The sequence below is a fragment of the Lingula anatina genome, chromosome 1, assembly GCF_051362555.1.
Source record: "Lingula anatina isolate TDL-2025a chromosome 1, LinAna3.0, whole genome shotgun sequence".
Taxonomy (NCBI): domain Eukaryota; kingdom Metazoa; phylum Brachiopoda; class Lingulata; order Lingulida; family Lingulidae; genus Lingula; species Lingula anatina.
This window is the reverse complement of record NC_141767.1, coordinates 24,761,643-24,782,837: the sequence shown is the minus strand read 5'-3', so window position 1 is coordinate 24,782,837 and position 21,195 is coordinate 24,761,643. Positions and strand designations below refer to the sequence as shown.

Here is a 21,195-nt window from a genome sequence, read left to right as displayed (position 1 = left end):
GAAGTTTCTTAAATGCTTTGAAACAGGCAGGGTATCGAACAATATATAGAATATATAGAATGGTAAAAGAAATATAGAAGTAAAACAATACACCGAACCGTTGCAACAGAAATCGGAGTAGAATAACATACATGTACGTGAACAGATTTGGGAGAGGAGGCATAATAACATTCGCGTCATTCACCTTGATTTCTTCGAGCAGAACTGCAAGGAGGGAACAGTAAAGGAAAAAAGAAAAAATTATCGGCTCTTCCCTTTTGAAATCTCTCTGAAATTCAGGCTCCGTCAGTGGGCATGCGGCAGGTACATGTAGGCAGGGGCTGGGATGCGGTTGTCCAACGAAACGCCTATTTTTGGCCACCAATTATCTGCTGACTTATAAAACCGTTATATCTGAGATTTACGTTATTGGCATTTGATACTGATAATTTTATCCTTAAATATTGATAATTTTGTCGTGCGAGTAAAAGAAAATTGTTTGCTAAAACAAATGTTTTGAATTTTGTGGCTTATAAACTTCCACCTTTCTCTTTCTCCTGTCTCAGAATGTCTGTCATATTTTTCGGCTACTGACGGGGTGGTGAGGTGAGAGCCGCTGAATTTACTGAAACTGCTACAATTTTACAAAGGGAAACAAGCGCAGATTGAAACAAAAAGCGAAAGTGAAATCAGTTCGGACAACCCCACGCTCTTCATTTGCTTTCGTCCTGAGAAGTAATTTTAAATGCATCATAATCCACATGTCAAAAATGACGCACTTCTGATTTCCATAGAAACACGGGAATGTTAAAAATTTCTCATCTAAATTTTCAATCGTAAGTGCCACGATTGTAAATAAACAGGGCACATGATGTCAGGTTCATGAATCGTAAGCCCCGCCTTCATCTGCCAATGTTGTTCCCTATATGGAAAGTGACGCACGTGCACAATGTTTTGATTGGTCTACAATGGTTTGATTGATATTCAAATGCGCATACGGAAATGGACATCAACAAAAAGATTGCACCATAACATACTACGCCATATCAACACATCTGTGGTGCTGAATACTTTCCCAAAAAACAGCCACAAAGTGTGTTTTTGGTTGAAGATATCGTTTTCATAGGGTAGATAGACGTACTGAGAAGTCAGGTGTTGCCAACGAAGGATGTAAAACCCCAAACCTATGCGTAGGTTTGGAGAAAAATGACCATGGTAAGTTTTGTTTTGGTTTTGCACATTCAACGACGTTAGGGGATTTTGGCGGACTTTGGGACATGGGTCAAAATGTCAGGTTAAGCTGGTTAAAATCTGGAGTGATACAAGAGTTGGTAATAACTGTTATGTTTAGTAAGAGCTCAGTACAGAAGTGTATATGTACACCAAACTAAAGACATATGACCATAGAATGCTGAAGTATCTTTTATAATGATATTCAATATGGCGGCCACCAGTGCCTGTCAAAACTTGACAGACTTTAGCTGTAGTAGCTCTCCAACTTTTGGTGGTAGCCTTATCACCTCTATGAGATAAACAAAACTCGTAACTAGACTACATATAGAATAGGAGCTTAATAGGATTACATACTGGTATGGTTCTGAGAAGCTCGCGAAAAGTGTGTTATGGCAGACCCGTGTGCCCAGCCCCCCTTCCCATACGCATGATACACACTTGATCTCGTGATGTTTTCTAGCACCAGGTTTCTTAGAAATCCGACACACTTATGAAGATAAGCATTGTTTCATGCTGCGTCATATAACCTATAGGTAGAACATCACATATGATTTATATATCACAACATTCCAGAAATACGGTACCTGGTGACCTCAATTGAACTAGGTCAATATTGTTTGTAGTGAAATTATACAAAATCGTTAGGTGTGAAGTTGCCTAGTTGGACAGCAACTTACTGGTTATACTGTCTGAGAAGCTCTTAAAGAATGATATTATAGATGGTTTGGGTTATGTGAATAATTTCTAACACATGTTCTAAAACATTGTGAGAATTAAATCACTCAAATATTTTTTGCACAAGGAATACATGAGTCAGAATTGAAGCAAGCCCCTCAGTGGGTATGGCAACATTTTCAACATCTTAACAATCTTGACTTTAGTTTAAATGAAATGATTTTCTCAAATGTAATGATAGTCCTTGTAGTTTATCCTTCCTATCTTATTTTTAAGGGTAAACAGACAATATGGTGTCTTGATCATCAAACCTGTCAGTACATGTACATTCACTGGTTGCATTTATAATGTAGGCATCCTTGTTTTGTTTGAACATTAATGCTCAATGTACCTAAAACCCTATAGGTATATGCATTTCGAAACTTACTAATCAGTGGCTTGGATTCATGTAATACAATGCCATTTTTCTCATGATATAATCTTAAAAGAAAAAAAAAAGGAAGAGAAATCAAGTAGCATTTAATTATTGATGTTTAGTCTTTGTTCTTGAAATGTTTGAGTAATAAGCAGCTGGCAACATGTTAGTTGTCAAGAAATTGTCACGTTTATTGTATTTTTGTCTACCATATTGACAGAACACTGCTGCCATTACATTTTCTTTGCAAGTCACATGATGCTAAGCAATAAACATGTGACATAAGCACAAAACATCACAATGTACTATTAAGCTATACAGATGGATGAAAGATTTTTTGTAAAAAAATGCAAAGGTTAAGGTTTCGTTCACATGCAATGTCTATTTTCTAAATTCTATTTTCTATTCGCGGTATGTCTTATGATCACGGTCTGTGCCCTGAATATCCTGCGGCGTAATTACTGGCAGCGCGAGCCAGTTACTATAAGTTACTATTAGTAACTGGCTCGCGCTGCCAGTAATTACGCGGCGGGATATTCAGGGCACAGATCGTGATCATAAGATAGCGCGAATAGAAAATAGAATTTAGAAAATAGACATTGCATGTGAATGAAGCCTTAGATGTTGTCTTTCACAAATTTCATTGTCTTCCATTATTCAGAAATGGAAACAAGTCTGCATTACAGCTGCACCCCTTGCCAAAATGGGACGCTTTTCAGATTGTTTAATAATGTTAGTGTTACACAACTACACAAAGTAAAACATTAATCAAAAATATCCCAGTTTTGAAGTGCATTGACCTTTAGCTTTATGAGGGGACTTTGGTCTTATGTTACACAACAATTTTTGGTTGCATAAAAGATGTAATATACCAAAAGTATTGTCAATCATCATCTCCATCTCTTTTCAATTTATCCAATCAGGGTGACTCCCAAAATGCCTATTCTTATTATATATTTTTGACAGTTATAAAGTATATACTTTGCAATAGTTTGTTTGACCTCATGATATCATTCATTATTTATTAAAATCGACTAGTTAAGGTTTATTTTACACATTTTTGTTGACTGACATGTCCTTTATCCTGTATAAAATTGTTATGGATGGGATCAAATGGGAAAATTTAAGAGTTTTAATTTCAAATAGTTGGTGTTTAAAGATTGATGAAGTATTAACAAAAAGCATTTGAATAACGTAAAACCATCACTATGTAAGAATGTGAAATATTTTATGAGAATTGGGAACTATCTGAAGAAAGGAATGGGTGTAATTTTTCTACCAATATGTACTTTCTTAGCATTGCAGCAGGTTGTTGAGATTAAAGATGGTGACTAATTCAAGTATGCAGAGGTGGAGTGCTCTTCTCACATCCTCCCTCAGAATTTCTGCTTCTGCTTCCTGTTGCTCTGAAGCAACTTATGAAACCAATTTATAAATAATTTGGACCTATGTGTGAAGTTTTTTGTATAAACATGTACAACTATTATTCAAACAGATTAGTGTATTGTTCAAACATGTAAGAGCAGTAACTGTATCATTCTTTCTGAAGCAAAAGTTTTCTGTGATCTTCGTGCTTTTCAGTATATATATTTATGATATTTTAAGTCTGTTATAAGAATTATATCCTTGAGCAAATTTTTTTCTATTTCATTTTACTGCTGAATACTTAAATTTCTTTTTAGTGGCAAATTATGGAATTGTCATCACTTTTAGATCAGAATGTAGCTCCACAGTATGTTGTCATCATTATTATTTGGCTCTTCTTATGATCATGTAATTCATGATCCACAAATAAGATGAATAGTTTAATGTGTATGTTTATAAAGAAAAAGTAACAAGTTGTGAATACATTGCAGGATCAGCCCAGTGTTTTATACATCCCCAGTTTCAGCTGTTCACCTTTAGTGAGACCAGGTTTCCTTAACAACAGAACTTTTTTTGCAAATTACTTAATGGGGTATACAGTTTCTGTCTGAGGCCCTGGCCTCTACCTTTCTTGCAAAGCTTCTCCTTTGCCTCCTATAGCAGCTACATACTGCATAGGTTTGTATATAGATGTGGCATTAGCCTTGCCTCTGACCTCATTTGCACAGTAAGGGCCAGGAGTGTGGATGTTCCTAGGCTTGGTTTCTGGTATAATCCTGCTGTTGGGCTCAGTATCGAGGTACCCCTGCCCAGGAACTTTGTAAAACGTCCATCTATGTAAAACATACTGTTGCAACACTTAACTAACATTATATAAATCTGGTATTGATCACACATTTTAGTGGAAATGAAGTGGTCTAGATTTCTGCCTTCTACCCTATATTCTGTTTGTATGCTGTCTGGTTGCCACTGAGGCAAAAATATTAAACCGTCTGGGTCTGTAATATAGTGAGAAATGTCTGGGCCTCTGTGTAATTGGAGTTCAATGTACATATACTGAAGAATTCCAACTGTTACTAGCTAGCAAAGGCCGGCAGTTATCTGGACATTTTTTCTCTCCGTCCTTCTGTTCAACACAACTTGCCCTTTGAGAATCAGATTTGACCTGTTGTTGGACAGATAAGTGCAGACTTTAAAAAGCAAAATAACTGAGCATGATCCTGTTGAAAATTGTTCACCAAAATAAGAGAATGTCTTTTTTTTACCAGTGTTCTAAAAATTCTTCAATCCTGGCAATGATTTTTCGATTGCTTGCAATACAGAACTTCTGTGAACTCAAAGTATACAATATGTACCATGATGTATAAACACCAGTTGGACTGCAGCCCAGTGCACCATACCCCTTTAAATGCTTTGCCAGAGAGCAGTTCTGGCTTTAGTTCCCTGTATTTGTTCCAACATCATGTGTACATAGTCGAGCAGAGGGCTACAACCAGAGGAGGAGGTAGGGAGGTTTTTGCAACTGAAACATGCATTATTCTTGGAATTATTTGAAGTGAAAGCTGTCAAATGTTAAATTATTGTGATGAAAGCAAGAAAAGGTTATGTTTAAATGTGAAAATATTCTATATGCTAGACTTGGAAATATGGAAGGAGAAAAAAGATGTGTGGTTTTATGGTAAAAGTAGGTTATGTTAAAACCAGAAAGCACAAGCTCACAAAAATCTATTGCATGGCTATATCCTCATTTGTTTGAATTGTAGTTTGGTGTTTTGTATGGGTTTCATTGAAAAAAAGGAACCTGATCTCTTCATAATATATTAGTTTTTCTCTTTTGAATGTTAACACTTTCAATTTATATCAGTGACAGTGCCAACATTTTGCATTTTTTTCCAATGCAATTCCTTGATATTTTAAAACTGAATAATTAATACAAATGGATGACTTTATATGACAGGATGTTAAAAAATGTCGAGTATTTTTACAGTACAAGAAATAGAAAATGTTATCAAATATTAATCATCAAAATTTGCAAAGTCTGCTTGTTGTCTGACATATTATCCAGAATTATGCATGATAACCGTAATCAGCATAAGTACATACTGAATGGGCGGATGAGTTACCCTCCTGAGATTCTATAACATATTTTTTTTTTATCAAGAAATTAAATCTTCATACTATTTGTTTATCAGTTTTCTGCGACATACACCTTCACATACTGGATTTGTCTCTCCAATAGTGACATAACAAGTATTCTCAATGTCATGCCAAAAAAATTAAAATTATTTTTCTAAAATTAAGTGTCTTGCACCGACCCAGAGAGAATGGTCCATTTTTTTCTGTGTCAGTAGTATGTGTTTTCTTTTGCTGTTCTGAACACTGCCTTGTAATAAATGACAGGCCTCGGATCAAATACACTTTGAATCTTGACAAATTGAAATGGTCAGCTAGCATGTGTTCATGTGGGAGGGCAAGTTGGTATCAAATGTTATTTCATTCTGTTCTGCTACAGGTTTCTGAATGCAGCTGTTCTAACAGGAGGAATATTTTATGCTGGTGCAGTTTGTTGAATGTCCTTACCACAACACATGTTTTAGTTATGTCAGTGAATAAAGATGAACATGAATAAATGGAGGTTCCCCTTCTGCTTGTTAAAGCTCATTTCTTGATTTGTGCTTGAAATGGTATGAAGTAATGTTGATTCCAAATGTTTTTTTTATTATTATTGTATAACCCAGACATAGTGGTTCACAGAATTGTTCAACATTGTTATGTCATGTTCTTTGGACTGATTTGGTACCGTTAAAAAATTTATCAAAACTTCAACAATTTTTGGCTTCCCTGATAATGTTAAAATGTTTAATACTCTGCATTGTTGATGTTTTGACATCTTACTTAAAGCACTGTATGATTTAACTTCATTTTAATCAACATTTATCTTTCTGAGTAAAAAAAAATCATTTGAAAGGGAGAAAATATTGCCCCTCCAATACAACACTGTTTATGGTTGTTGTGTCAATTTTGCATTCCCTTTATTCAGTCTGAATACATATATATAATACGGTAATAAGAAATAGAAGACTGTAGAAGATATAATATCAATAGAATATAAAATATAAGAAGACTTGTTAATGTGACTTGATTGGAAGTTTATGAAACGAGTCTGGTATAATGGTGTAGAATTTATATTGTTATTTTAAAAATCCAGCTGTTTTTTCCAGTAAGTGAATAGTTTTCTTTTACATTTTTCAAAAAAAAATTACTTTTTTGACATTTGAAAGAGAGAGAAAGGAATATTTTAGATAATAATTAATGGCTTTGATAGCAACATTGTTCAATTAGTGGGGGGGTACTATAATTAAAAGAGTTGACCATTTGTTGACCATTAATATTCTTATTAATTTCAATATTCTGGTGAGAATGTGGTAATTGATATGATTTAGAGGCATGATTTTTTTTATAACAGGTAGAAGTACTAGGTGCAAAATGATACATAAAATAGCTTTAGATTGCATTTTGATATTATACTTTTACTGCTAATTATCAGCTTCCCCACATTATTTACTTTTAAAATTACTGTATCAGGATGTGTTTTCCAGATCATGCTAAATAATTCCCAACCAAAATTTGTCTGTCATTGGTTCTCTTAAGGTTATGTGTGGGGTTTGGAATTTTTATTATTTATTTTTTGCAACTAATGTAATTGGGTTTTTTTTTGTCATGTCATATCTATGCCTGGCATTGGTTATCAATGACAAAACTCCCCTGAATTTTGATACAAAAAGTTTCCCCTATGCCTTTAATTGCTCCAAAATCCACCCTTTGGAAGTCCATGCAAGTAAAAAGTTTTTTTTATCAAAATCTGCACCTAATGAATAAAAATTATAAACGTGAAAAACAGAAAAAGGAAAATGAATGCCTCATTAATTTTGCTAGACTTCATTACTGTACAGTGGTCACTAGCACACAGGAAAGCATTCAGACCTTCTAATTACCAGGGCTATTGATTGATTTGTTTGTGTCTGTCTGGTCAGATTGGTTAGGTAACCTGTGATTAAGAGACTGCCTATATATTCAGTGGGTAGATTACCAACAGCACAAGTTAATTCAAGGAATTATGGAGTTGGGATTATTAGCTGCAAGCAAAGCACAGTTAAAATATAAACAGAAACAACCCCTATGGTCACTATGGTTACTAATCTTTACGAGACCTTTGTATTGTGTTATTTGATCAAAATATTGTCTCATTTTAAAAGGACAGAGTGTAGGACTGAAAGAGTCACTCCAAAAATTATTTAAAAGGATATGTAAAAAGCATGAACCCCCTTGTTCTTGTAGTTGATTTTGTGGATTGTGTTCGGAATATTTTGCTGCACTACCTGCAGTGTCTTGGTGAATCATTGTGACTTTCCTTTGAAAAAGGGCAAAGCGTCAACTACATTTGTAGATCTTTCAAAACTTGCAGTTTTCTATTGTATTTATAACAAAACTAAAAAAATAAATAGATAAAGATAAAATGAGAAGATATTAATTAGTAAGAGATTTTAAATGCATTGAATTTGCATTGGTTTGGTTAAATGATGCATTTTTTCCAGCTGCAAGCAAGTTTGGTTCTTGATTAAAAAAAAAAAAAACTAACTGCCATTGGATTGATCGTTTATCGATGTGTAGTGGTGCAATTATGCAGTAGAATAAATAATTTCACTGATTTTTTAAAAATATTTCTATTAAATTTGTTGCACTGAACCCAAAAGGTGTAGCATAAAAATGTTGGAGATGTGTCAGAAGGGGTTTTCTGGTGTGTTTTTATGAGAAGCATCAAATTCCCGTTAGCATTATAATAAAGGAGTGTGCGGGGAGGAATGGCAATGTCCGCACAGTAGCCCCCAGCTGTATTGTCCAGCCTTGTAAGATATCTGAGCCCACCATCTGTTGCCTGGAGCCAAGGCTATATGACAGCAACTGGACATGTCCAGTTGTGCCCAGTAGCAACATCTGGTCTTGTTTCACAGCTGGACACATCTGTCCTTTGACATTGAGATAGGCTGGTCACTGCCTGACCAATCAGACATGCATGGGCAGCAAGGAAGTTGCTGAGTTGTGATTCCTGATCCATTAGTTATGAAAAAACTGCTAAATAGCAAGATTGACTCTTATTATTCTATGAGGAAGTTAAAAAATTAATTAAATTTTATTGTTTTGGGTGTAGCAAACTAGAGGTTTATGGGCTGTCTCAAAGTCTGTGAAATAGGAAATGTAATTATTATTTTTTTACATGAATAGGTAGACTGTGAAAGAGTGAACTTGTACTTCCTGTGTGTTTGGTAGGGAAATGATTGAGTGCACAGTAGATTTGATTCTTTGATATTATGTTTATCAATTTACAGGATCAGCCAGAGTTTTCCCACTGAAGCTTTTAATTTTGAGTGTTCTCTAGAAGGCATTTGAACTGTTAAAATTGGTCCTGATATCTTGTGATTAAGAAATTACTGATATTAGCATAGAAATATGATTAAACAACTGATAAGAAGTAAGGCTGGAACCACATTTTTTTTCTGATTTCTGAGCTCGAATTAGAAGCTCAAAGAAATATCGTTAATAAAAACAAATATCAATGTTATTTGTGAACAGTTTAAAAATAGAGTGCCCATAAAAAACAGCAAAGTGCTTTATGAAAGTCATTTAAGGCAGTTAAATCTTACTCACAGTCATCAGTGCATAGTTCAGATGCTCTCTTGCTCCCCAAAAAAAGGGATGGGATAGTCAAGTAATGAGGAAATGAGAGTTATCCATTGCTTAGATGACAGCATTGTTTTTGCTCCATGGAAAGAATCAACAGTTCCCACTGAAAAGTCAACAACTGGCAGTTATCACCATGCGGGTCCTAACATAAGGTGAAAGTGATCCCATCACAATTAAAGCCTTCACACAGTTATCGGGATATATGTAGGAACACCTAGAAGAACCATTAACCTCAGTGAAAATAGGGCTCCTTTAGAAGCCCGCAAGTCAGATTGAATTTTTTTCTTCAGATTCAACCTTGGATATATTGACTTCTACATATCTTCAAGAAAAAAAAAGTCTGGAAAACTTCTTGTGATTATGAAGGGATGGTCAGTCAGAGATTTTATGTTGCTTTCTGTTGTACCAAGTTTACATTTTGAATAACTGTTTTAGAACTATTCTGGGGCAATGGGAAGGGCAGAACAACTGTGAAACTTGGCTTCTTTATTAAGTTGCTGGAAAAAGCCAGCCTGTTTTATATTTGGGCCCCTGGTAATGTATAACATTTGATCAGGCAGAGCAAGTTAATGTTGATAGTGGTTGTTATAAGTGAAAACGCAACTGTATTCCAAGGAAGGAGAGTATGACATACAGAATTACAAGCTTCTCTGCTGTAATGTTATTTTTTTTCACTCCCTGATCCACACATACAGTGTTTGTGATGTCAGAATGCAGAAGCAGATGTAAAGCAGACTTGAGAAGTACGTAGGAATATGAGCAGACTTTGGAAAGGTCTAGATACACCATGGAAATACAGGTTGGTGGGATAGGGTTAGGTAGGAACTCGACAACATTGTGAGGAGGTACAGATCCAGAACTTATGAAGGAGTCTATCTCTTAACATTGCCCAGAGCTACTCGGCTATAGAAAATGAGAAAAATGGGAAAGAAAAATAGCTCTTTTTCTTTGAAATTCATCTGTTTTAAAAGGCAAGAGAACAAAAATTCAAAACAAAGTCTTGGAAGCAAAGAAAAGTTGAAGGCTTAAAAAGCTGACTGGTAGAATTTGAGGTCATGCTTTACAAAGGGATTTATTTGTAATTATTTTGATGGCATGTTTTTTATTTCATTTAGTCCTTTTTATCTAAAAGCTGATTTCTATCAGCAACATATAGTTTCTTGTGACTCTGATTCAGCTATTGTCTACAAAAATTTATCATCTGTTGCTTCCTGATCTTGGCTGTTTCTTACTTTTGTGGTCTTGTCATGTGTTTTGACTGTGTGGATGTACTTCCTGAATTTGGACTTTGAGTAAAACTGTGAAAAAAAATTAAAGTACTGTGTAATGATATGTCAATTCTGTTTTGAAACTTAATAATGTAGAGGAAACATTTGGCTCTGCTTTGTGTTGAAAGTTTCTTACAATTATTTCCTTATATTATGAAGGTGCATTAACATTTCCTATGGATGAAAGGGATATTTTGATGAATTCAGCATCTTGCATTGAAATTGTTTGGATAACCATATCCAGAAAAATGTAATTAAAGGACTGTAATTGAAGGGAAAGCAATGAAGTTATTCTTTTTACCAGAGGAACTGTACAACTGTATTGGAAAATGACAAATGCTTAGCCCTGGGTCAAAAATATATACACCTAGAAAAGCTCTGAAGAAGAAAATATTTGACTCACCTGATATTTACCTGCCTGCTTTTATCAGAGGGCTAGAAAATATGAGATAATTCATTGGGGCTGTGATAATCATGGATTTTTCCTCGGGTCTAGCAACTCGTACAGCAAATGAAGAAACCTGTTGCTGTTGCCAAAAGTCTTAGGTAGGCGAAAAGTTCTGATCCAATGATAAGCAGGTAATCCTGGAAATGACTTATAATCTCTCTCCATCTCTGAAAGCAGCGTGTTTTTTTGCTGCACACAGCCTGTCTGGGACTTGGTCCTAACAAGGTTTAACACTTATTCTTCCTTAATTGTATGATCAAGGGAATCCCGTTTCCTGCAAGGAACTCAATAGATGAAGATGGATAAGATAGTGCCCAAAACAATGGCACAATCAAATCAGGAGTTCTTCTCCTCGGGTAATTAATCATAGTCCTACACCTCATGTCAAGGGCGGACAATCATTTCTTGGGTCTACCTGGGTCCAACAGTGGTATCTGAGAAATTCTTCAGGGCACAGCATTAACAATATAGAGGTCATCAGGAGCTAACCTCTGAAAATCTATATAGTGAGCAGACAGTGGATGGAACTGTGCAGTCACACCGTGCATAGTACTGCGCACACCACACTCGGCAAGATGATGATGATGTCAATGCCGTATTCATCTCTTGTAAGTTCTGACGATTCTTCTGCCATTTGCCGGCTGTAACTTGGCCTGCAACTTTGGCTTGGTTTTTGAAAGCATATTGCTTATAGCAGGAGTGGAGCTGGCAACTGATTGCCTCATCATTTTAGCACAAGTTTTTGGCAGAGCTAGGCAGTTATTTATGTGGCCATCAGAAAATTGGCCAACTTTCCCACCACTTAGTTTACAGAAGTAGCAATGGAGGCAGCAAGTGTGTGTTGGCAGCCAGTGCTGCTTGACAGACCCTGGCTCAACCACCATACAGTAGAAACTGTACACGACTGCTGGGGTGATTTTGGCCAGAGTTCTTGGGTTCTATTTCATTTTGGCTTCATTCTACTGTATAATTAGTCATTTCACCACCTTGCTCTAGATTTAGTTGGCATTGCTGCAGTTTTTGCTTCATTTTAACAATGATAGTTTGTGAAACTGGAGTGATTGCAGCAGGCATCAGATTGTTCTCAATTTAGAAACGCTATCTGGCAGAAACGGGTAAAATCTATCAAATGCCTTGAGGTTAACACTCTCTGTTATCAGAAAGGGGCGTGGGGTAAGAAACAATCCATTTAGAGCAGGGGTAGGAAACCATTGTTTTGTCATTTTATGCTTCGTTTCAGGGTTTTTGAATGTTTAAGTGAATAGTTTTTTTACCTGGAATTAAGTTGTGTCTGAGAAAAGATTTACTTGAATAGAATCAGACTTAATGTTTCCTGTCAGTTGACTTGAACATGTGGGTAATATTTTGTTGCACTGAGACTCACCTTTACAATTTACCTGAGCTGAGGCCAGACAGAAGTGAGCAGACTGTACAGACATTAGTCTATACAGACCATATATTTTAAGTGTTTTAGATGAACAGATTGCAATTTTTCTTCTTTTAGAGCTTTTAACAGAAAAAAATCTAATAGAAAAGAATAACTATGTTATACTGTTTCCAGGTGCACTTGAAGTCAAACAAAAGTTAACATTCTTTGACTGGAAAAGAATTTTAAAAAATGAATGGAAATGACATTTTAGAAAAAAGTGCTGTCAATTTTTAAGTATTAAACTATTTTAGATAGATTCAGATACAGTACAGCTCATATTTGACAAAAAGTTTAGTCTTATAAATGAAAATTATGATTATTTCATAGGTGAGGTTGCATTTCATGTTGATGAGATGTGATCGTTTTTGATGCAAAATACTATCTGTCCAAATTTTGGCATTTTTTAGCCTCATCATTAGTATCAAAACTCTTCCCTTCAGCTCAGGTAAAATTTAAATTGATAGTAAGACGTGTTATTTCTTCATTTATGTCCGTTTTTCAGGATGAATTTCATCCCTTCATCGAGGCACTTCTGCCTCATGTGAAGGCATTCTCCTACACATGGTTCAACCTGCAAGCAGCCAAGAGAAAATACTACAAAAAATATGAAAAGCGCATGTCTATGGATGAAGAACGGAGGGTTAAGGAGGAACTACAGGTAAGCGTTTGTTAACATGAAAGAATTTTAATTTTAATATGAAGAAAAAAGATGACACGTAAATCTTTTGGATTATCTTTGAATTATTATACATTCTGGCTGAACATTTAACTTTCATATCTTTGAGTACCATGCGAAAAAAAAAAAATTGGACAAAGGTGACTGTAGTTTAACATTACTTAACTCGTAAATTTTAACCACGCTTTCGACAACTTAAAAAAGATTTTTACCAGGTTTTTAAAGGAAAAATTCAGGCTAGCTGTCCATTTATTGGTTCAACAAGAGCTCTCTTGAGTTCTTTTTCATTCTTGATTAAATTTGAGATTCTTCTGTTTCATCTAGGAATTTCATATCTTTAAAGAATCAAGAACTTTAATACATTAGGTAAAAGTATTTCAAGGTCCAAAGGTTTCCCAATGGGCTTTTTAAATTATATTTGAGAACTGGGCAACAAAAGAAGAGTGTTACATTTAAAGCACAAAGACTGCACATAAATGAATCAGATTTAGAAACTTTTTGGATCAGCCTTGTGGGAATATTATTTTTTTAAAGCCTTTACCGAGTTTGCATAGGCTGTAGGTCTTCTCTAAGCTTAATGTCAGTAACCCTCTTGGATATAACTAGGAAAGGGGACTTATTTGATTTGTGCATTCACACAGTGAAAAATTGAATAGATTACCTGTTTTGAGATGGTTTAAAGGTTGATATGGGACAGTGTAAATTAATAGATTTTGGTTCTGAAAAAGAGAAATGAGCAGTGGTCTGTGAAAAAAACATTTAAATGAATTGCACTAATTTTCCACTTTAAAGAAGTGAAGGCTTTCAGTACTCAATTTTTCGGCGTACAAAAGAAGTATGAGTGATAAGTGTATATCTCTCTATAACAGATTAATGAAGTTGCAAAAAGAGAAATGATTTTGTGTGCAAACTTGCACAAAATTTGAAAAATTTTCAAATTCATGATAACTGCTTTAAGAATTTATAGTTTAAAAGTAATTGATTATGTTATAATAAACTTGTAAAGTTAAAGCTAAAAGCCAAAATTTTACTAGTTTGATTTAATTGGTCTTGAATGTCATTTTGTAGCTCAGTGCAGAAAGAACTTGTGCTGTTGATAAATAAAATTTTTACCACTTCAATAAAAAATTCCACATCTAAGAAATAATACAGCACTATGTTACCATAAGGTTCCTTTAGAAATGAAAGAAAGTAATCATTAAAAAATCCTGCTTCTTAACAACTTCCAGAAAACATTTTTGTTGCTGTGAAGTGAAAAATCCATAATTGCTTTAGTCCTTTTGGTCTTTCTGCTTGCTTTGCGATTTTTAAGAAAATATGAATGAAATACTATTAGATCTTTTTGGATGGCTTATTTGGTATTGTACAGAAAAAAAAAACATTAAACTTTTTTTTTCAGAGTGAAAAACCTGAAGTTAAACAGAAATGGGCCTCCAGGCTTCTTGCAAAATTACGAAAGGACATCACTCAAGAGTACAGAGAAGATTTTGTACTCAGTATTACAGGGAAACGACCTCCATCGTGTGTCATGAGTAACCCCGATCAGAAGGGGAAAATGAGAAGAATTGACTGCCTTCGTCAGGCAGATAAAGTATGGCGACTGGACTTGGTTATGGTGATTTTGTTCAAAGCTATCCCGCTGGAAAGCACAGACGGAGAAAGACTGGAAAAGTCACCAGAGTGTATGAACCCACAGTTGTGTGTCAACCCACATCATATAAGTGTCACTGTGAGGGAATTGGATCTTTATCTGGCCAACTTTATTCACAGTTATGGTAAGTTGTCTTATTTTCCTTGTATTATATGTTGGAAATTGTTTTATGGGTAGTAAGTGCACTGGTTTGGAGAAACTTAGTGTCCTGATGTCACGCACTTTATTATTTTAACATGTTCTCGAAATGGGAGAGTGGATGCTAGATGAACTGAAACTTTGTATGTTTTTATGGTTTTCTTTTCAGTTAGGAAAATAAAGGAAACAATTTGAATGTTGATATGAAAGCTTGTTCTGCCAGGCATTAAGTTGGGTTAAATGGGTTTATGCTTGAAAAGGCAGGACTTCCTTGTCATGTTATCCATAGGAAAATCAATTTTTCTGATACCCAGTTTTTGCAAGGTGGCCCTAACTAATGATGTGTGACATCAAATCCTTAGTAGAATTTTCCCCAACTTGTTTCTTCGTCAGCCAAAAATAAATCCTGATCTGAGTTAATTATAATTATGTAGCTTATGTAACATAGTTGTTCTGAAATTACCCCTCATTACAAGAATTAGCAACACAAAAAATAATCTGTAATTAGTGTGATTATGTTTTGGTGACCAAAAACATCCATTTATGTAGAATGTTTTTGTATTAAAGTAATCGTAAATAATTATCCCTTATTTGCAGAGTGATCAGACTAAAAATGTCATCCAAATTTTGTGAAGTAGCAAAAAAGAACAGAACGGTTAATGTTTTTTTTAAAAAAGAAAAACATTTTTTTATCATTACAATTATGGCAAAATTTTTGAATGAGGGAAAGCTTAATTGTAGCAAAGCACAAGCACTTTAGTTGACAGGTATCTACATGTTCACAAATGTTTTTGACATTTTATTTCTATATTTTGCACAGCTAATGCATAAATGCTTCACAAAATGTATTGGTTTCATTTATTTTCTCATTTTAGTTCCAAGAGATTACACAGTTTTTAATATGGCTGAGGAGCAGGATGTAAAAGGTATATTTTCATCTCGACTATTTTTCCGATTTCATTTTTGCTGATCCACTTCCTGATGCATGCCCCATGAAGTATTCAGCAGAAAATGACTTGCATTCTCTCAGTTTTGGCTTCTTTTTTGCTTTCTTTCTTTTTGCATGGTTTGAAATTTTTAAAATCAATTTTGTATGCCCTTATTTATTTCCACATCTGTCCTGTGTAATTAATATCTCTTTTTGTCTTGTTAAAGTATGAGTAAAAGTCATGTAAGCCTTCAGTGCGAGGGAAGACATTTGAGCTGCACGCTCAAGCATGCTGCATTGATAAATCATGCTGTCATTGTCGATGTGATATAAACAATAAATAGATTTAACCTACACTTGACCTAGAGCAATCTAATTTGTCCACAGACCTTAGTTTATAGATTATCTAGCTAATCATTTGTATATTGTGGCAGAAGATCTATCTATACAATGGATAGTCCATCAAAACTAATGATAAAAGAAGGGACAGTTACAGCAGAAAGTAAATTACATCTGAGGTCACATGTCGCTGGGCTCTGCGGTAGGATGACTCAACATGCTGAGTTCCATAATAGTCAAAGTAATGAAGAAGACAGAAAGAAATCTTTCTGAAAGCATTTAACCCTGTGAACTAAAAGTAATATTTAATATGTTTTCTCCAGTTAATCGAGTAGAACAGGACTCCTGAGAGCCGAAGCTCACCCTATGTGGGCTTTGTAATCAAGTAAAGAGCCGTACGGTTCAGGGGAAAAAGGCAAATATTAACTATTGAAGAGTCATTGATCCCCAAGTGGATTTTGACCTTTCTCTTTCCAAATGTTTGTTTGAGGCTTTGTAGCGATGTGCATGCAATCTTATGTCCCTCTCTTTGTTGTGTTTTATTGACTTTAGACTCCTAAATTTACTGATAGAGAATTACCAATAAGATTATGGACTCTTCTCTTTGCAGATCAATAGAATGCCATATTTGTTCACACTGGTGCTTCTGGAGGTGATAGAAATCTTAAACTGTCACAGAAATAAAAATAATAATTATCTTGAAATGTAATATTCTAAATTGTTGACAGTGTCCATTAGGTTTACTCTGTTCATCCCATGGTGGTGGTTGAAAACCCTTTTTAAAGAGGAAGTCCTGATTTTTTATTTTGTGGCACAAAAAAAAGACAAAAATTGAAAAAGAAAGAGGTTAAGAGTTTATGTTCTCCAAATTCCGTTTTTGATTAATTGTGGTTTTGTGTTTAGTTCCAGGCAACATCCATTCTGGCGTGTCCGGCAATGACAGTATTTCTGCCACTGGGGTATTTTCTGCAAGAGAGCTTCTCAGAATCACAAGAAGTAAGTCAATTAATTTTCAGAAACATCAAACTTTGTATTTGTGCCACAAAACAGGTGATTAGAAAAAGTAAGAATATAAATGGTTGCATTAAAAAAAATTTTTGTCTTGAGAAGAAAGTAAATAAAGAGAAAGAAGATACCATAACTAAAAAACAAAAGCACATGGCTGAAGTAGATTTTATTCTGAAAAGTTGGTATTACATAAAGGAAACCAAATATTGTAGAGATACAGTGCTATCTTTGTTCCTCCTATATCTTGGTGCTAAAATTACCATGTTAACCACGCTATCATAACACATTTTCCTGCTATTTTTCATAAGTATGCTTCAAAACATATGTAGGTGATTGTGGCTGACCCCACCTCATTTGTTTCTGGTTGGAGTGAATTATTGGCATATGATCTTTTCCTTATCCTGCCAGTCATTAGACTTTTATACACACATTAATAACTGACTGATCTTTCTTCCACTGTTTCTGACATCATATTTACGTACATATCAATGCTCCATTTTATGACTGCCACTAACAAATAGATATGAGGTTGCTGTCAGATATAATTTAGTGGAAGAGTGAAGTGATAAGCAGTAGGTGGAAAGAAATCAAAATTGACATTAATTATTTGCTACGTGCCAGAATTGTTTAACATTCATGTATAGTTAACAAAAAAGGGGACGTGGACTCTTTGGTTTACTGATTTAACATGCTTTCAAGGATATTGTGTAAAGAAGAAAAAAGTTAGCTTTGCTCGCCTTTTTTTAATATTTTTTTCAAGAGGTGATGATGGTATTGTCAAGAAGACTCAAGAAAAAAATGAAGTTTGTACTCAAAGGAACAAAACTTATTTCGAAGTAATTACACTCTTTAACACTTTGAACTGAGGTTTTTGCCACAGGGGAGAGTAATTAGTTGAAATCAACTGTGTTTGACGCTTCGTTTGCTAACACTTCACTGACCTGGACTGTATGTGGGATGAACCCAATCAATTTACCACTGCCCAGAAATCTAATTGTCTGACGGCTGTTGCATCAATGTATATTACTGATCTGGAATGAGGAAAACCTGTGCCCTTTGCTGAGGTCTTCTTCCTTTTTATCGAGGATAGACTTGAGGAAGTGACGCTGCAGAAATTAATGTAATGGAGAAAGTACTATGATATACATTTTATTTGTTCACCAGGTGTGCTTATGAGGATAAAACACAAAAAGAAAATTTTCATTATTTTCTTTGTGCCCACCCTTAACATCTTTCAGACCTTGCAGTACTGTTACCTCTTACAAAAAAAGATCAAGGAGTTTCCTTTCAGTCCACCCCATTAACTATTCTGATCAGTCCCCAAAATGATATTCTCTTTAATCAGAATACTGTAGCCTGAAGCCAACTGTGTTTGGGGTGACATCTCAATTGTTTTAATGACTGTTTGGTGCGGAGTGCCAGTGGTAAGGGTTGCCGCCGAGAATGAGTGATTAGTCTTTGACGCATGAAGGTAGAATCCAGGTGTGATTATATGATGGGCCTCTGAGTTAAAGGTTCACTTAATCGTGGGCACAAAGGTAGTTGGGAAGGATCGCCAGAAGCTAGAAACAACAACTTTTCTCTAGCCCCAAGGTGTGGTTTGACACAGACACATTGTTTGGAGTATTGTGGAATAAATGATATTTCCTTGTACAAGCTTTGCGTATGCGGATGCTCTTAATTTTTTTATGTACGTTATTTCTAGCCTTGAGGCTGTTCAGAAATCTAAAACCTTGACATAACCTTCCATGTAAATTAAAAATAATGTTTTTTTTTTTAATTTTAATTTAAAACTTTTGTTATCCTGAAAAAGAAATTTGAGCCAAGTGTTAAAATTAGTCTGCTGTCCCATTTTTCCAAACCTGTCATAGATAATATTTTACCCTTTTTATTTAAAAAAAAGGTTTGTGCATAAGTATTGTCTTGTCTGCTGTAGTATTCCCCAATGTTCTTGTGAAAAAATGTAGTATCAGAGGAATTCTTTCACACAGTTTTGAAAGCAAATTAAGAAGGGTTTTGGCCTCTTGAACTACTTTTTAAGGGCTTTTAACAATTTAAAATGCCTTATGGTCACCAAAAGGCTGAGGATACACAAAAGGATGTATAAAAATAAAAAAAATGGGCAGGCAAGAAAAGGCATGTGCAAGATGAATTACAAGTCTTGAATAGCACCAAATAAAAATGCATCAAAATTCTTAGAAAAGACCACATAAATAACATGTCATGTATCTAAAAAGTAAAGGAAAAAAAAAGAAAAAAAAAATTATCAGTTTTGCAACTTGTGGTTCAACTATTCTGTGAAAAGATCTTTTCAACTACCAGCCATCTGTTTTGTGGTTACTTTCTGTAAGATTTGACAATCATTTAAAAATGTTAACAAATGGATTCACGACAAGAAAGATTTAAATTCAGTAAGATAATGTTACAAGTGAAGCAATTAATATAAAAGCTAGATTTTTGTGGTTGTTCACTTTTGAAATTGCGGAATGACATTGAGGAGAACTTCCAAAAAACCTTACTACATCCTACATAGATAGAATGAAAGCTATAACATGATAAACCAGAAATGAAGTTATATTGGAAGTAGTAAAACTCCAGTAATTCAGAATAGTTCATTAGAAATTTAGGATGAAATTAATGTGTATCATTTGGTAGAAAGTTGGAAAATAGAACTTACATTTCAGTCATATTAGTGGATAGGTTTTGTAGTGAGTTTTGAATAAAATAAGCTTCTAAAAGATTGTGGAGAAATGTTGAGCATAGGCAAAAAAGAAAAAAAAAATAGAACGCAAGAAGCTTAATATTATTATTGTTATGTCTTTTACTTTTGTCTGGTGAAGACAAAAGGCCTTAGGTTTTTCTAGGGTTTTAGTTTACAAGTTTTTTTATGAAAAAGGCAATAAGATCTGCATTCCATTGTCAGCTCATTTCAGTCTAACCAATCTCATATGCTGAGACTTAGTTGTTGTTTGGGAAACATGGAATGCAGTTAATGCTGATCTTGTGTCTTATATTTCACTTGCACTTAATTTTTTAGAGTTAAAAGCCCAAGAAAGATAATTTGCCTCAATTTATGTTTGGTTACATGTTTTCTCAGTACATGGGAAACTAATTGTTCTTGTTTCTTCCCTCATCAGAATGAGGTAGTATGTTAATTTTGTGGGCCCTGTCACCTTATTTCGACAGGTACAAACAAAATTGAATCAGCGTTTCAAACTGTGGCAAAATAAAACCAATGCTGAGAGAGACGGAGAAGGTTGTTGTATAATTACGTTACCCTGCATGGAAATTTTTTTCTCTGGGTTTGATTGGTTGAAGAAAAATGCTTGCAGCAAGAGTTTTTCTGTACTCCTGTTTTTGTAAATTTGCAACCTGTTTTTTTGCTCAAAAGTAAATAACATTCAGAACCATCCCAGTCTTGTGCATATGCAGTTGATTTGGAAGTACGTGTTTGAAGTGCGACATGGTAAATTACAGCATCTACATCGTAGCTACCTAAAATGGCTGTGTGCAGTTGAGTTGAGACTTTCGTGTGGGAGGAAAATGTGTTTAGTCAGGTCTTGTTATAGACACACTATCATCTACCTCACTGTCTTTGGTGTAAAAAAAAGATATTTAATATTTTCTGGTACCTATCAAAAAAGCAGTGAAAATGGAAGTTCTTGTACTCATTTTATAGATTGTTTTATGAAGGGTAATACTTGCAAACTGGTAATAGGCTTTCTTTAACCTCATCCAAGTCGGGCAAATAGTCTGCTGCCAAAACAGACTGGTAAGATGTACAGCTACAACCATTGGGGGTTCCAACAGCAGTGTAAACTAAACCCATTATCAAGCCTACATATTGGGAATCATATTTATTTACTGTCTGGGCCTGACCTTCCACAAGCATCTATCTCTT

At 34.8% G+C, this 21,195-nt stretch overlaps 1 protein-coding gene across 4 annotated transcripts in view; it reads left to right on the top strand.

Annotated features, from left to right (window-relative positions):
• Positions 1–981: 981 nt before the first annotated feature.
• Positions 982–21,195, top strand: part of LOC106164644 (nuclear factor 1 A-type) — a 35,354-nt gene continuing 15,140 nt past the window's right edge. For 2 of the 4 annotated variants that reach the window (XM_013542620.3, XM_087015901.1), the window contains exons 1-5: positions 11,563–11,733; positions 13,057–13,212; positions 14,630–15,005; positions 15,895–15,945; positions 17,190–17,282. In XM_013542620.3, coding sequence (XP_013398074.2) covers positions 11,647–11,733; positions 13,057–13,212; positions 14,630–15,005; positions 15,895–15,945; positions 17,190–17,282 — 763 coding nt within the window. In that variant the 5' untranslated portion in view covers positions 11,563–11,646. Of the gene's footprint in view, positions 1,195–8,315; positions 10,209–11,562; positions 11,734–13,056; positions 13,213–14,629; positions 15,006–15,894; positions 15,946–17,189; positions 17,283–21,195 lie in introns of those variants that run through there. The other 2 variants (XM_087015928.1, XM_087015918.1) reach the window with 2 other exon arrangements.